The 17,087-nt window shown below is 32.6% G+C and overlaps 1 protein-coding gene and 1 long non-coding RNA gene across 6 annotated transcripts in view; one reads left to right on the top strand and one right to left on the bottom strand.

The window, feature by feature from the left end:
- LOC108739154 (potassium voltage-gated channel protein eag) overlaps positions 1–17,087 on the bottom strand; it is a 105,962-nt gene that overhangs the window by 32,019 nt on the left and 56,856 nt on the right. For all 5 annotated transcript variants that reach the window (XM_025975431.1, XM_025975432.1, XM_025975433.1 and 2 more), the window contains 2 exons: positions 3,475–3,606; positions 1,964–2,085 (listed from right to left, as the gene is read on the bottom strand). In XM_025975431.1, the coding sequence (XP_025831216.1) occupies positions 1,964–2,085; positions 3,475–3,606 (254 nt within the window). The remainder of the gene's footprint in view (positions 1–1,963; positions 2,086–3,474; positions 3,607–17,087) is intronic.
- The window catches only part of LOC112904700, a 164,232-nt gene that overhangs the window by 91,262 nt on the left and 55,883 nt on the right, over positions 1–17,087 (top strand). The gene's annotated exons all lie outside the window — the stretch shown is intronic.

Here is a 17,087-nt window from a genome sequence, read left to right as displayed (position 1 = left end):
GAAAACATTTGCAGCATCTGAAGGTTCCTTCTCGGAATTATAATCCAATATCCAAATATTATTATACGACGCGTTCGTCTTTTCGAGGGTTTGTGTCGATCCAATCATCAGATATTGTGGCAATAATAATTATATCGTTTTAAAAAATCGATTGCGTACCCTGTACGTAGGCACTAGGAAAAATTTCCCTTAACAGCGCCATGTCATGTAATTATTCTTTTTTAAATCAACTTGGCGTGTTTCAAACAAAAGAAACATTTTTGTTCTTTTTTCATAACTATAAGAAGGCATAGTTATTAATTTTGGAAGATACCTACTGTGGTTTTAATAGACTATAATTTCCAAAATAAAATTTAACTGTTTCTACTGCCATTAAAACTGTTCGACGAAACATTTGTTATCCTTTTAAACGGTTTCTTTTTCGCTGCACGAAAGCAAGAATTGGTGATATTTGAAGCTTTTTATCTCGTTGCGAACTGTTTGCGAAGGATATAGACATATATGTATTGTACATATACATACTTATCTAGGTATCTAGAAAAAAGGAACCGTTTTAATTTTTTTCGCTTTGTTTGCTTTGTAATGGAGCGCCCTGAGTATAGTATTCAAACTAATTACGAGGAATCCAGCAAAAATCGTTAAATTACTACAACGGCATGCCGTTTAGTTTGATTCCTTGCTCTTAGTGGATTTTAGAAATAGGGTTGCGGTATCATGAAAACCGAGAACAAAAGCGAAAACGAAATACAAAAGAAGCGAAGGCTGTTATTTCACAAATGATACCGTAGAGTGGAGTAATTTTTGTATGCCGCAGTAATTTTTCTTTTTCACTTCTCTCATTACTCTAAAGCTTCGATTCTGTGGTTATCCGATAATCGAAAATTTATTTTTATAACTCACCTACAAGATATACAATGCGGTCCTGAACTAAGGAGATTAGGTGAAAGTTTTTGATGGACTATAAATCAAACCTTAAGTTGAAGTTGATGATACATAGTAGAGAAAGTAAATTAAAAACTCGAGTGAAAAAGTTGCGATCGATTAAGCCAGAAAAAAAAGAGAAATTAAGTTCTGATAACCCGTTGAGCTCATGAGGTCCTCGAACAAGAAGGAAATTACGTAATATTGGAGGCACATATTAATAATTAACTTTTTGGTAAATAAGATGTGATGTAATTACTATCTTCAAAAGATTATACCCTGTACATATTCAGTAGGAAACCGTGAAAACAGTGATAAAAATACCAATAACAAAGAAAAATTGCAGCTATTATCTAAAAGCTTTTTTGTCTAGAAATCTTTTTGAAGATAAATGTCCTGCGCAACTTTTGACTGTTTATATCACGGAACCTATTGCATAAAACTTACTTCTCAATTTTTATTTGGTGTCACAAAAACGTATTAAGTATTTAACTGCATTCCTGTATCTCTATATTTTCGATTTGCAGTTGAGTTTTTTATCGAATCTTTTCCTTAATAAAGGTAACATCATTAATTTTTGTTGAGATCTATATCGCTCAAGTATGTTATTAATATCAAGAAGTGTCTTATTCCTGAAAGCTAGACGAGTTTTTATTTTTATCCGCAAAATATTTAGAAGTTTTACTGATGCAGTAATCATAAAATGTTACAAAACAAATAATAAGATTTTCTGCGTTTTTAAAACCGAATGTTGCATGAAACGGGTGGACAATCAAAACTAGTCATATTTGTTTTGTTGCAAAATACGTAAGTATATCGCATATAGGTTTACGAAGAGCATAATTAATATTTCTTTATTTTAAAAATGCGTGAAATATTTCACAATTAACAGAAAATATTAATTTAATTCTTAAAGAGCTGTTACTTGTAATTATCAATTAAGAATTAATTTACGAGAAAACAGTATTTATTATTACGGAAAATTATCAAAACATACTGAAATATTTACGATATTTGTATAAATATTCATATGGATACTGACTTGAGCTAAATGAGATTGCTTTGTGGTATCCTTGAGATTGGGCAGATGGGATGAAAACTGGGACACCAAGACGGATCGACTTCTCGTCACTGAACGTGCCAGTTTTGCGAATTTTGATAATCCTGCAAAATAAAACTATATAAATTGCGATAATCGTAGAAAATTGTATATAAATTCATGCTAAAAGATATCCCAAAACAAAATTGACGTACTTTTACATCATTCTAAAGATAGTTTCCCACCGAATGTTAGGTATGTTTCGTTTTCGTTAAGCCACCCTGTATTACAAAATAACAAAAATAAACTTTTGAATATGACAACACAGGATGCTGATTATAATTTCCTTAGGTGGGTGCCTATGCATGGCAAGTCACTAACTGAAATAACCTTCAGAATAATGAATTTTAAAATGCTTAAATTACTATGACTGACGTAATTTGCGACCAATGGACCAAGAGCTAATCAAAGTCTAAAATTTCTACTTTTCGGTAAAAAATTCCAAAAAATCTAGCGAAAAAGTGACTTTTGTGTTACTTTTTTTTCAGTTTTGACCAAATGCATCGGTGAAAATAATTTTATTTCTACAAACTATCCACTTTAGCCTAAAAGTCTAGTTTTAAGTATTAATTTCTTTTGGAATTACTACAAAGAGTGTGGTAAACGTCATCTGTATCTTATTACGCTTTCTGTAAGTACTATAGTTATTCATAAAACGCTCTCAAAGGCAGCAGGTTGGTCTGTGTTCTGTCGAAACTGCCTACGACGTGGTGACGAGATCCAAAAGATTTGAAATCGCGTTTCACGTGTGGCGGTTTCTACAGAATACTGACCAGTATATGAACTTTTTATTTAGTTTAAATTATCGCTTGTATCTATGGGAATTTTTTTTAATAAAATTCATAATTGCTTTTTTAGGAAGAAAAGGCCCACAAATCAAATCAAAAATGAATCACCGTGTACTTTAAAGTCAAATGATAGTTAAATTATAATTGCCAATTTAATGATAATACGAATTCTCCATTTCAACGATACTAAAACTAACGGTGATGCTTTTAGAAGTTGAATTTTTTATGTATTTTTATAAAACAAACATTAAACATGATACTTTAAATAATTTGAGTGAAAAACATGGAAATTTATTCCATGAATTTTAAGCGCTGTTCAATACACTTAAACGTATACATTTCCTTTTTTTATTAATGTGAAATGTACCGAGGCACCTTCTTGATGCATCTTGCTAAAATCTTTTGACCTGTTGATTTTTTTATATAAATTACAGAATTGTGACAATGATTTGATTATTTAAAGTAAAAATATAAAATTGCCAGTTTACTTTACGTTATAGATAATAGAAATCTAAAAATAAAAAGTAATAATATACTAATTGATACATAATTGAAAGTCGAACTACCTTTAACTACGTAACAATGCGATTGCGGTAAATACATTCTATTGCTGGAAAAGCTACACTTATTCTGTAATGTACCGAAGACCGAAAAAAAAATACTGACCTCCTTTTGCGTCGTCCGTCTCTATTGGTTGTTTTAGTGCAGTTATATCCCGAAACGTTAAAAGGAATAGCACTACAATATCCCTTTCGTTCTTGATAGGTGATATTTGTAGCAATAGCCATAATGGTGTTTCTATAAAAAAAAATTGTGCAATTAGAAATCCACAATGTACTATTTTTTTATGATTGCCATGGCCAATAGAATAGTAGTTTTGGTTGATTGCATGGACGTATTATTATTTCCAAATTACTATGTTAATTATTTTATTATTATACAGTACATACACTGATAATAAAGTTAGATATCGCCACAAGATTGGTGTTTCTAATTTACTTACTTTAATAAAGAAAGGTATTTTTCTTCCCAATGATCTGCGCTCTCTCGTGTCTTTTGGATGATACTTTTAAAAGTATCTAATAAATGATTTTATGAAAAACTGTATTTACTAATAGGTTGATAGATCAGAAATAAAAATTTGATGTTAAACGATTAAAATGATAAAAAAAAATAGGAATCCGCGGTATAGAATTTCAACTGGGCATAATTGAATACAGTAAAAGCTCTTTATTCGCGGGATATACGTTCCATAAATATGCCGCGAATACAGAAACCGTGGATATGGAATGGTAATTAGTATGGAATCATAGGGGATACGTTCTAAAGTTCCGAAATGAAACCAATATGTATCAAAATAAAATCAATGTATTGATAAATTCGCAATTAAAATTAATCGTTATAATCAGCTTTAGGCGAGACTAAGATAATGCCCACGTATGAAATGGGCGAAACACGTGTCCGCTCAAATAAAATTATTTGTGGTAATTAGGGGTGAGTATTCCTTTTAATTTTTAGTTAATATTTACCACAGTCTCCTCTTTCTAATTTTATTTTTTCTTGTTTTGAATTTTTAAATTAGTCCACCCGGTTACGTCTTTTATAAAAGCTGCCTCGGCACGTATCAACAGTACATAGTCAAAATATGCCGATACATTAAGGGAATTCAGTAGTGCACGCGCCGTAGAGTAAAAACATGCTTATCTGTTCTAGATATCATGAGTTTAATGTTTGGAATACAGGTTTGAAATTTTGTAGTAAGATAGATAAAGCTTTGTTCTAAAGCCTGTCGAAGGCCATTTTTTAATTTCTTAATTTTTATTGAAAATACGTGTCCTACAAGAAGCATCAACTTTAAGAACCTGTAAAAGCTATTAAAGACCATATTATTGAAAACTAAGAACGTGCCGAGTTAGTGTGAACCTTTGTCTGTTACCATACAAAAATCAGATATTTATCTCGCAACGTTAAATCACAATGTTTAGAATAGAAACTCATATTTTCGGAAAAATTCACACTAGGTACGAGCGGTCTATTGCGGTCAATCCCCTTAATAAATGACATTTTTTTTCTGTTTACCGATTGCATCCGCGAATAATGAAATTTTTAGCCGCGAATACAGGAACTGGGTTGCAATTTTTTCACCCGCGAATCAGGAAACCGTGAATAAGGAACTTTTACTGTACAGAACTCTTTAAGGTTTGAAAATAATTGTAAATGCCCAGATATTAATAAGTAACGGTTATCTAACTTTCCTTTTTGTTTTTAAAAAATGAACCATGTTTCCGTCAACTACGATAGTATATCATCCATTAGCAACGAAGGGCGTAATCCTTAAAGATCAAGGGTAGTTTTCTTATTATGCACTTAAGTTTGAAGCTTAGCTAAGTTGATGCACTGAAAAGGATTCAACTGTATTGTAAAACCGTAAAATCTTCAGCAATTTGCTAAAGCACATTGTAATAACTATAAGGAAATTTTTGATTAAATAAGTATTTTTCTTGAGTTCCTTTGAAAACCATAACACGTCACATTGTTATAAATAATTTCAGAAACTATTTATGTACTCAAAAAAGTTGTAAGCAGAAATGGTTGCTTCCTACCCGTATAAACAGGGCGCTAATAGTACCTATAATTCGCTAAAATTACAGTTTAAGAACTACGATATATAACATATGTAAAGAAATGTTATACGTACTAAATGTTTTAAAGAATATATGGTGGGGTACGTATTTTAATAACAAAAATTTAACTACCTATTGATCTACTAGTGTAGGTGTATATAAATGGTATACATTTCTCTATCGTCTACTTCTATTTCATTCTAGTGGGAAATTGGATTAATAAATGTTTTGATTTGATTTAATAAAAGATTTTTGAAAACAAGTACACGTAAATGCTAAAAATTTGATCTATTGTATGTAATACTTATATAGGTACCTACAGAAAATAAAATTTTAAAGTTGTGATAATGTGCTTGTAAGAAAAGTTTATTATTTACATAAAAGAACTACTTCTTTCGCCTAAACAAGTATAACATTTGTTAGAGATTCTTTAAAATAAGTAACTGTATCATTTAGGATTAGATAATTCACTATTAGTTTGTAACAAATTGTTTATTGTATCGATTATCAATAATAATAATTGACATTCACATTTAATCATTAGTCTTCAACCTGCTCACTTATTAACATTAACAAATGCAAGTGTTGTGTTCAAGCTTTTCTAGGAAATTTTAGTTTGCTCCTAAATCGAATAAAAATGTTACATTCCCTTGTTAACTGTAGGAATATAGAAAAATTTTACCGTAAAATGTAATTATGATACAGTGCTCAAAAATTTACAGAAAATTTGACCTCGATATACCTAATTGAATTCTGGAACGGCGTACCTGTCAGTTGGAAAAAAAGGGGTGGCGGACAGAGGTTGTGTAGACAAAAATTATTTCCAAAAGAATCTCATTCGGAATACGGAAAATTAAGAGCAAAACAGCTTCAAAGCTATTTACTATTATGCATCCCGTTCTTTTTATTCCGAAAGATAAAAATATGTATTCCCATTACATAAAATGACTTCACATTTTTGAATGTCCTTTCGAAACCACACATCTTTAGTCTAATACTTTTTCTGAAACAACGAGAGTCAGTTAAGGCAGGTATTTCATGTTTTTTTGTAAAAATATTTGTCTACTTCATCTGTATCCACCACTCTTTTTGTTTAAGTTTACGTGTCCTCCCTTCGGGAACTCAATTAAGGAAACCGAGGTCTGCATTTCCGTAAAATCTTGAGCACTTTATCGATAATGTAATTAAAAAAAATTAGTCACTTTCACCCTCTGTAACTACCTTTAGTTATCTGTCCGCATGCTTAGAAATATAAGATCTCTACCATTTATCCGTAAAATTTGTCCATATTTTATGAAGCTTATGATACCCATTAATAAATCCAATTCTTATATTATGAATTAGTACATCAGACTAGTTCATGTTCATTCCTTCCTATCCTAAGCGTTTCCCGAAAACTACTATAAAATATCCGACTTCTGAAACTATGGTTTTCTAGAATAAGGGTGCCGCAATTGGACGCCTGTTATATAGCGTTACCGATATTACGGCTGTTATAACGTTGGCCATAGACGTAAAGTTATAAGACGTCTTATAGCAGTGTTTACGTCTGGTTGGTAACAGCGAAAAGGACTTTTATTGCATGCCAAACTCGTTTTATTCTTAATCATTATTAGTGAGAAGCAAACCAAGACCAAAACCGAGACTGTCCTAGTCTTGGTACTGGTCTTGGCCTTGGTCTTGCTCAAATACTTCTAGTCTTGGTCTTACTGAGATAGTCTCGGTTTTGGTCTTAGCCCTACGCGTTAAGTCTTGCTCATTTAATCTAATACGTACGTTTTTTTTAATAATTCTTTTAATCACAAATTATACCGACACAATAATTGACTTAAATTCTGAATTTTTTGTCATGCATTTTAAAGAAAAAATTGTCTATAGTTAGTTGGGAGAGTAAGAAAACTAGAAAACTGACCTACCCTTCTTCTAAAGCATAAATTGGCCCTTTCTCTAATTCATAAATTTATCGAAAAAAATTACTTTATCTCTATATTTTAACCATGCGTTATCCAGTCATACGAACAAAGAACACATACTCCGAGGACATTCTTTTAGATCCCTTTTTTAAAACAGTGGTAAAGTTTCTTTTTTTATATTTAGTGTTAAAATGTAGTAGAGCAAACTGAAATTTTCAACTACTAAAAATGTTTTGTTCCAAGAAATGAATACATTGAAATATTAATGTTAAAGTTCACCTTTAGTTTTACACACCAATACTTTGACCACTAAGCATTGGCGCGTAAAGTCAAAGGTCGCAGGTTCGATTCCCGGCGAGGGTGTGACAACAACAAAACAAAAACCAAGAGTGCAAGACCAAGACTAAGACCAGTTTTACTCGTCACTAATCATTATTTTCAGCAACAAACAAATCCTAAGCAATTTAATGAATTAATATGCTTTGTTATTTGCCGTGTATAACGAAAAAATCTTGGCATTTTTAGGAAGGCAAAGCCGTTAAAAAGGTTTATTTATTTTCGATTTTTGTAACGTCATAAGCTTCAATGTACGCTAATGAAATCAATCTCTAGTTTAGTGGGCTAAATATGCCTAAACGTAGGAAACGCCCGAATATACATATGGTCCGGATTTTACAAATAACTTCAAAAAGGGTATTAAGGGTTATTAATAGTGGATCAATTTGCAAGGAGAAATAACTATTCAGGCAGAATAAACTAAATTTTCATTTCAGGTTATTAATAAAGTTGCTTAACCAACCTCATTCCGAAAACTCACTCCACTTTTTATCGTTAATTCTAAGAAAAATTATACTATCTGTTATAGATAACAAAAGGACTGAGAGTTGTTCTTGAAATAAAAAAAAAGAAATTTAATAGAAGTTGAACGGAGGAAGTAGTAAACAACTTGATAAAAATAAGGTTTCTCCAGCAGTCAGAGCAGCCTCTGGATATTTGACATTGTTAACAAGTCTCGGTTAATAATTTTTAAATTCGACTTCATAAAGTCAAGAACTCATCCGCAAAACATACATTGTTAGGTAAAAGTTCGCTTCAAAAATCTTGGCAGAACGTCAAGTACCTTAGATGAAATTCTTAACTGAATAGGTACTTAATTACAGTCAGGTTATTGTCGTTGAAAAATTCGAATCTTATTAAAATGAACTTCGTAGTACTTTGCTACATGATTACTTTGTTTAGTGAAGTTCTCTTTTATTCACTAAAGTTTTTTACAAAAAAAAAACAAAAATTATGCCTTTTATAAATAAATTTAAGACGAAAAATAAGAAGAAATGGTCTATTTTAGGTTTCTAGGGGGTCAGATAAGTTAGGACGGAAGGAGTAGTAGGGATATAAAGCAGAGGATAGTGCAGGGTCGACTCGCCTTCATTAAAAAGAAGTCACTTCTATGCTCGCGAACGGTTAATTTAGAAATTCGAAAAAGGTTGTAAAGGTGTATGTTTGGAGCAAGGCGATGGGAAAGGGGGGAAAACATAGTCGGTTGGCGGCGGAAAAGAAAAAGTTAGAAACTTTTGAAATGTGGTGTTATAGGCGAACGATGAGAATACCGTGGATAGAGAAGGTTAGAAATGAAGAAGTATTAGAAAGAATAGGAGAACAGAAAACTATTGAAGTCAATAAGAACTAGAAGAGAAATATTGGTAGGACACCTAAATGTATATGTCTGGAGCACGGCGCTGAACGGGTGGAAAATGTAAACGGTGGGCTCGGCGGAAAAGAAAGGTTTAAAAACGTTCGAAATGAAGTGTTAAGGCGAATGATGAAGGTATCGTGAATAGAGAAGATTAGAAATAGGGAGTTATTAGAAACAATAGGAAAACAGAGGGCGCTTTGGTAGTCAGTAAGAAATAGGCGAGATAAGGTGGTAGGACACCTTCTCAGGCATTATGGGATAGTTAGAGACATATTAGAAGTGGATGTGGGATGTTATAGGTTTAGGGAAATGAGGAGATTAAGTCAGGATAAGAAAAAGTGGAGGTGCGTGTCCAACTACAATTAGGACTGACGATCTTACAATGGTGATGATGATGCCAATCCTTCATCCTTGATCTGATTGTGAAGAACTGATTCAGATTACGTATTACCATCAGAAAATTTTGTATCTCAGGCATGAATAAAAGCCGGTTAGAGACATATTAAAAGCAGAAACAGGTGCTACAAGTAGTCCTAGATTAGATTACTAGTCACAAATAGTTAAGGATATGGGATGCTCTAGTTGTAAGACCGAGCGGCATGGCCTAGAGGTNAAACAGTGGTAAAGTTTCTTTTTTTATATTTAGTGTTAAAATGTAGTAGAGCAAACTGAAATTTTCAACTACTAAAAATGTTTTGTTCCAAGAAATGAATACATTGAAATATTAATGTTAAAGTTCACCTTTAGTTTTACACACCAATACTTTGACCACTAAGCATTGGCGCGTAAAGTCAAAGGTCGCAGGTTCGATTCCCGGCGAGGGTGTGACAACAACAAAACAAAAACCAAGAGTGCAAGACCAAGACTAAGACCAGTTTTACTCGTCACTAATCATTATTTTCAGCAACAAACAAATCCTAAGCAATTTAATGAATTAATATGCTTTGTTATTTGCCGTGTATAACGAAAAAATCTTGGCATTTTTAGGAAGGCAAAGCCGTTAAAAAGGTTTATTTATTTTCGATTTTTGTAACGTCATAAGCTTCAATGTACGCTAATGAAATCAATCTCTAGTTTAGTGGGCTAAATATGCCTAAACGTAGGAAACGCCCGAATATACATATGGTCCGGATTTTACAAATAACTTCAAAAAGGGTATTAAGGGTTATTAATAGTGGATCAATTTGCAAGGAGAAATAACTATTCAGGCAGAATAAACTAAATTTTCATTTCAGGTTATTAATAAAGTTGCTTAACCAACCTCATTCCGAAAACTCACTCCACTTTTTATCGTTAATTCTAAGAAAAATTATACTATCTGTTATAGATAACAAAAGGACTGAGAGTTGTTCTTGAAATAAAAAAAAAGAAATTTAATAGAAGTTGAACGGAGGAAGTAGTAAACAACTTGATAAAAATAAGGTTTCTCCAGCAGTCAGAGCAGCCTCTGGATATTTGACATTGTTAACAAGTCTCGGTTAATAATTTTTAAATTCGACTTCATAAAGTCAAGAACTCATCCGCAAAACATACATTGTTAGGTAAAAGTTCGCTTCAAAAATCTTGGCAGAACGTCAAGTACCTTAGATGAAATTCTTAACTGAATAGGTACTTAATTACAGTCAGGTTATTGTCGTTGAAAAATTCGAATCTTATTAAAATGAACTTCGTAGTACTTTGCTACATGATTACTTTGTTTAGTGAAGTTCTCTTTTATTCACTAAAGTTTTTTACAAAAAAAAAACAAAAATTATGCCTTTTATAAATAAATTTAAGACGAAAAATAAGAAGAAATGGTCTATTTTAGGTTTCTAGGGGGTCAGATAAGTTAGGACGGAAGGAGTAGTAGGGATATAAAGCAGAGGATAGTGCAGGGTCGACTCGCCTTCATTAAAAAGAAGTCACTTCTATGCTCGCGAACGGTTAATTTAGAAATTCGAAAAAGGTTGTAAAGGTGTATGTTTGGAGCAAGGCGATGGGAAAGGGGGGAAAACATAGTCGGTTGGCGGCGGAAAAGAAAAAGTTAGAAACTTTTGAAATGTGGTGTTATAGGCGAACGATGAGAATACCGTGGATAGAGAAGGTTAGAAATGAAGAAGTATTAGAAAGAATAGGAGAACAGAAAACTATTGAAGTCAATAAGAACTAGAAGAGAAATATTGGTAGGACACCTAAATGTATATGTCTGGAGCACGGCGCTGAACGGGTGGAAAATGTAAACGGTGGGCTCGGCGGAAAAGAAAGGTTTAAAAACGTTCGAAATGAAGTGTTAAGGCGAATGATGAAGGTATCGTGAATAGAGAAGATTAGAAATAGGGAGTTATTAGAAACAATAGGAAAACAGAGGGCGCTTTGGTAGTCAGTAAGAAATAGGCGAGATAAGGTGGTAGGACACCTTCTCAGGCATTATGGGATAGTTAGAGACATATTAGAAGTGGATGTGGGATGTTATAGGTTTAGGGAAATGAGGAGATTAAGTCAGGATAAGAAAAAGTGGAGGTGCGTGTCCAACTACAATTAGGACTGACGATCTTACAATGGTGATGATGATGCCAATCCTTCATCCTTGATCTGATTGTGAAGAACTGATTCAGATTACGTATTACCATCAGAAAATTTTGTATCTCAGGCATGAATAAAAGCCGGTTAGAGACATATTAAAAGCAGAAACAGGTGCTACAAGTAGTCCTAGATTAGATTACTAGTCACAAATAGTTAAGGATATGGGATGCTCTAGTTGTAAGACCGAGCGGCATGGCCTAGAGGTCTAGACCATTGCTTAGCATTCGGGAGGACGCCGGTTCGATTCCGGGTCCGTCTGCCTTGGTCCAAGTTTTTCTGTGGATTCCTTAGATCAATTAGGCAAATGCTGAGGCAGTAATTTTCCACAGATAACCTTTCACTCTCTTCTGTCTTAATTTCGTTTATCTCATCTTTCTCACCGGAACCACCACCCACCCATTCCCACGATTCCTGAAAGCAGGCTGAAGAGGGCCTTCCGCCCTACCTTCCGGCATAGTCCGGAGGGACTGCCCGCCCACCAGCATTACTGACTGGTCGGAATGAAACACCCAAAAGTTTTTTTTTTTCTAGTTGTAAGGTAATGCAAAGATTAGTTCAAGACAATAAAGAGAGGATGTGCGTGTTCAACCAGTCTGACTGGCGTCTCTAGGATGATGATGAACGTATAAATATAAATATCATGAAAGGGGATAAACGGACTCGGAAATCTTTTCTCACAATAAATTACCCTTTATTAAATTCCAAGCTTAATTGATTATTTGACCTGCAGCAGCACTGTGGCACGTAGAATAATTAATTATTTCGAATTCAGTACCTGGCTCGGTAGATATCGTATAAAACAACAACGAGGAACTGCAATTCCGGAAATTCATTGAATTTCTATTCCGTCAACGTCGTAATAAGGCAACAATAATTCATTACCGATCTTCTGTATTGGAAATCGTATTCACCATTCAACTTGTTCGTTTGGACTGCGTTGTAAGGCAACTTTGTCATTTTCCCACTTCTTGTAAGTTTTCAAAATCACCTTATGCTTTCGTGAAGTTACATTCACGTGATAAATCGTTTTACTTAACGGAATTGTTGCCATCTTCGTTTTTTAAAAGCATAAATCGTAACCCGTATTGTAGCGGAGTGACAAATTGCGGAAGTAATATAAAAGGGGCTTAGAACTCAAGGAACGGAATCGATATTTATAAAATTTTACTTTCATTAACAAAAACTAACGATAATAGAAGAAAGTGCGAATATTCCAGAAACATTTTGGATTTCTTTTCATTCGGTTATATTCGATATTCGAAGAAATGAAGGTATTAATCAAGGATACATTTAATCCCTAGGCCCCTAAGAATATGTTTAATTTTAGGTGGATCGTGCAACTGTAATTTTTAATGTAATTTTAATTAAAAATGTACTTTAACTACACATTTATGCAGAATGGGTCAAAATATTATCTGTTTGAGATTCTTTTCAATAATTAATTTAGATTTGGCGTACACTTCACCAGGCGCTCCCACTGATCAGTCGGGATTCCCCTTTCATGTGCTCTTCTTTCGTTTGTGGCTGAAAATGAATTTGTTTTATATTCTTAACGAGTTTCAGTGTATTTACTCCTTTTGCCTGTTTTAATGAAACACGATCTACGTTAGAAGTCGTTATTCCAATAACTACCCCTCTGTATCTTTGTGGACAAATTCTGAACTGCTGAATTATAGTTTTAAGCAACCATTACTATTATAGACCTGTATTCTATCAATTTTAAATCAGAACAACTTTCTCAACCGTACCTAGCCTTCTAGAGAATAAAAATAATAAAGGTGTTTATGAAAACTTCAGAAGGTTACTTTTTGGACTTTTGTTAAAATATTTTGTCCTTTGATGATTATTGAATAACTTTGTTTGGAAGAAATCCAGGATAAATTTTTTTCGATACAACCAATTTCGATATTTTCAAATTTTTATTAATGTAACTGAACCGAATACATAAAAAACCATTTATAAGATTTCATGCATACATCCTAGGCGATGGTAGTTATTTTTAATAGTTCTTGTAGATTGAGAAGCCTCGCATTTAATATTTAGAAGAAGTGTAACTATCACAACGTATGAAGTGTTAATAATTTTAATTTTAGTGTGTAGCTTATTATGTCGTATTTTCTGTATTACAACTGAATTGAATTTGTTGATAACGTAATGCAATTTCTAACATTTTCGTAAAGTAAAAACGAATCGACACACGCACTTTAAAAAGCAATAATTATTTTTCATGTACAATCTGTTGACTGAAATTTGCTGCTTTATTTATCCTACTTCCCCATTGAATTATCCTTTCTGGCGCCATTTTTGATACTAATCTTTGTTTCTCTGCAGTGAAAAAGACCATAAAAACTACAATGTATAGTATACATTATATACTACATATATATTATTCTCACAAAGCCATTAAAATTAAGTGGCTGGTGTTTACAATTTACAACGGAGTTGCGATTGAAATATTAGTTTTTAATGGAAAAGCCAGCGTATAGAAGTAACGTTACTTATAACTTTTAACGTTTGCTAGGCATTTATTTTGAATCTTTTTCCATTTTGTAGCGACCCTATTCCGTCAATTTATTGATCTTCTTCTGTCAACATGATATTATGAGATTCTAAATTGGGATTTTTATGAGATCGTTGTATTTAAAAAGAAATAATCCAAACAAATTTTCATGCTAAAGGCTCCCAAGTATTTACAACTTCTGACATTTAAAAATACAATTACATTTTATGTGAAACGAAGAAAAGAAAAATTTTGTTATGTAGGTAAGGCAAAACGTTCATCAAACATAAAAATTACTCATTTCTATGTTGGTATTTTTTTCTTTTATGTTGACGAGCAAAAATGTATCATTTGGTGAGCGTGTAGAACACATTTCTTCAACATGTCTATCTAACAATATCTTGTACTTTTCTAACAACTGTCCTAAACTATCCGAACTCTCAATTTTGTTTGAGCAAAGCGTAACAACCTTGAAAAGCGTTAAATTGCATTTATTGGGCTTACATCACGTTATTATTTAAATTAATAAAAGTGGCCAAAAGCCATCTTTTCCAAAACATAATATCACTCATTGGTGATTGCATGTGATAGAATATTGTTCGGTTCTCAACATGCCACTGCACATTATACGTCTCGAAATGAAACTTGCCACTTGCCACTAGTGTACATATAAGCATAATAATATCTATTTTATTTATTTTTCATCATCATAAAGTCGTTAGTCCTAAGACTAGATGGACACGCACCTCCACTCCTTCCTATCCTGAGCTAATCTTCGTATTTCCCTAAAACTACAACATTCCACATCCTTAACTATTGCGAACAATGGTCTTATCTAGGTCTACTTTTACTCCCTGTAAATCCTGTTTCTGCCTTTAATATGACTGACTAGACCTTCATGCCTAAGAAAGTGTCCTACTAACCTAACTCGCCTATTGTGAAACTTCTTTACACACGGTAGAGTAAGTTCGTTTAATGCGAGTTGCTATGTAACGAAATCATGCAACGGATGTCCCCCGTCTACTCGGTCACGCAGTCGAGTTCGTAGTGGGGATCGCTTGAGCCGTGAGCGCGCTTCAATGCAACGTTCGTTACAGACAACTCCGGCATGTATAGTATAAAATTTAAATTCATAGTGTACAAATAATACCATTAAACTAATTCCTTAACCCCTTTCCCAGTATGTTTGTGTGTTTGAAGAAGTATCACTTCAGTAGCATGTTGTATAATCACACGTTGTATTTTTTTCTTCTTTTAGAATTCTGTACACGAAGGGTTCAACAGAATCCTATTCTTATGACAAAACTAGGGACAAGTTTAGAAGTTATTTTTGGTCTATTTTATTTAATTGCTACTTTTTTACAACATCATCAAATCAAATTTTGTTGACGGGTCTTTGCAAATAATTATTTACTATTTTTTATGCAAGACTAACTGTGAAGTTGAAAATGATGTAACAAAAATTAATTTCTTAATAATCTCTGTCATAGAGCTCGCTTAGCAACAGCTTTAATAAGCCATTTATCTTCTTTTATAATGACTGACATCTTCTCGCGATTTTTTTAATCTGTTGACTTTATTAATTAGCTTTTATAGTGATAAATTACGCTTCAAAAGGGCTGTTTGGTTACAGTTTTTAATCCTACTCATTAACCCTTTATTTTGTACTACACGCTTAATTCTTAGTTTTATGCAATTGTTTTTAAATAATGAATAAGTAGATTTTATAAAAGTTGCCAAAAATTGTTTCGACGTCTTCTCTTATCTTCAAGGGATCTAACTTGACGAGAAAGAGTTCTGATTGTAAACAAGTTATGTATTTCAAATTCACGTTTTTACACAGTTCAACGCAAAGTAATGATTGTTTGTAGATGACTGCTCTTAGTGAACAGTTTTAAAATATGGATCTACTTAATCATTAATTAAGGCTTAAGTTTAATTAGAAATTTAAAGATAAGTGGCTACAGACAGCATAGTGAACGCTATAAATATGTTCTTTGTAATTGTTCTGTCAAAAGTGGCAGATGTGAATCGCGATTTGGAACTCTTTGGTTAATTATGAGTCAAATTAATGCTCCTAATTGCTAGTGTTGCACTTGTAAATTGAAGTCTTTGGCTGTTGTAATAATCACTTTTTATTTGTTTGTTACTGATTTTTGTTCTCGACTGATGAGTCAACATGAAGCCTGAATATCAAAAAATGGTGAGTGAATCAATTAAACACTTTTTTCTCTGTAGATTTATGCGTTTTTACAAAGGAGTTTTTACCTTTAATAGGACACTAAAAGCTTAATACTATGCTAAGGATATAAATAACGAAAACTTGTTTCTATATAGAAACTAATATGAAAAAGTTTTAGAAATATTTTACAGAATATGTTCAGCTTTCTGTTTTGGTAAAGCCTCCCAAAATATTTTTCTTTATACAAGTTCTAATATGACTTTAATCGAATTGGTTTCAGTTTATTTTTTTTTAACGCTGTTGTATATGGATACAATATTCTTTAATTTTTAGCACTATTGTTATACATATACATAGAGATCCAAAAAAGTTAAAATTTAATTAGTAAAATAATGTGATCTACAATTCGTGAGTGTAGTTTATACTGGTAAGGCAAAAGTTCACCGAACATACAAATTACACATTTCTTTGTCTTCTTTTTTCTAATGATTGCATTTATTGGACTTTTAGATGTTCTATTATTTATATGAAACAATAATTGAAGGTATTTGTGTGAATATTCCTATACCAAACGTAGTATTTTTTAAAAGATTATTCCGCTGTTTGTTTGGTTCTCATCTGGTGTATATTGTATTATCTTTATTGCAAATGAGTTCATGTGCCAATGCCGTTACTCTTTGGATTGGATCATACAGACAACATTGATGGCGTAAACGCAGAATCGTTCAATAAGGTTACAGTAATCAGTCGATTCCCATTTACTCTGTATTTCTCCAACAAAAAAATCTTATTCTGTATCTTCTCG

The sequence above is a fragment of the Agrilus planipennis genome, unplaced genomic scaffold, assembly GCF_000699045.2.
Source record: "Agrilus planipennis isolate EAB-ADULT unplaced genomic scaffold, Apla_2.0 scaffold214, whole genome shotgun sequence".
NCBI lineage: Eukaryota > Metazoa > Arthropoda > Insecta > Coleoptera > Buprestidae > Agrilus > Agrilus planipennis.
This window is presented reverse-complemented; position numbering and strand designations above follow the sequence as displayed.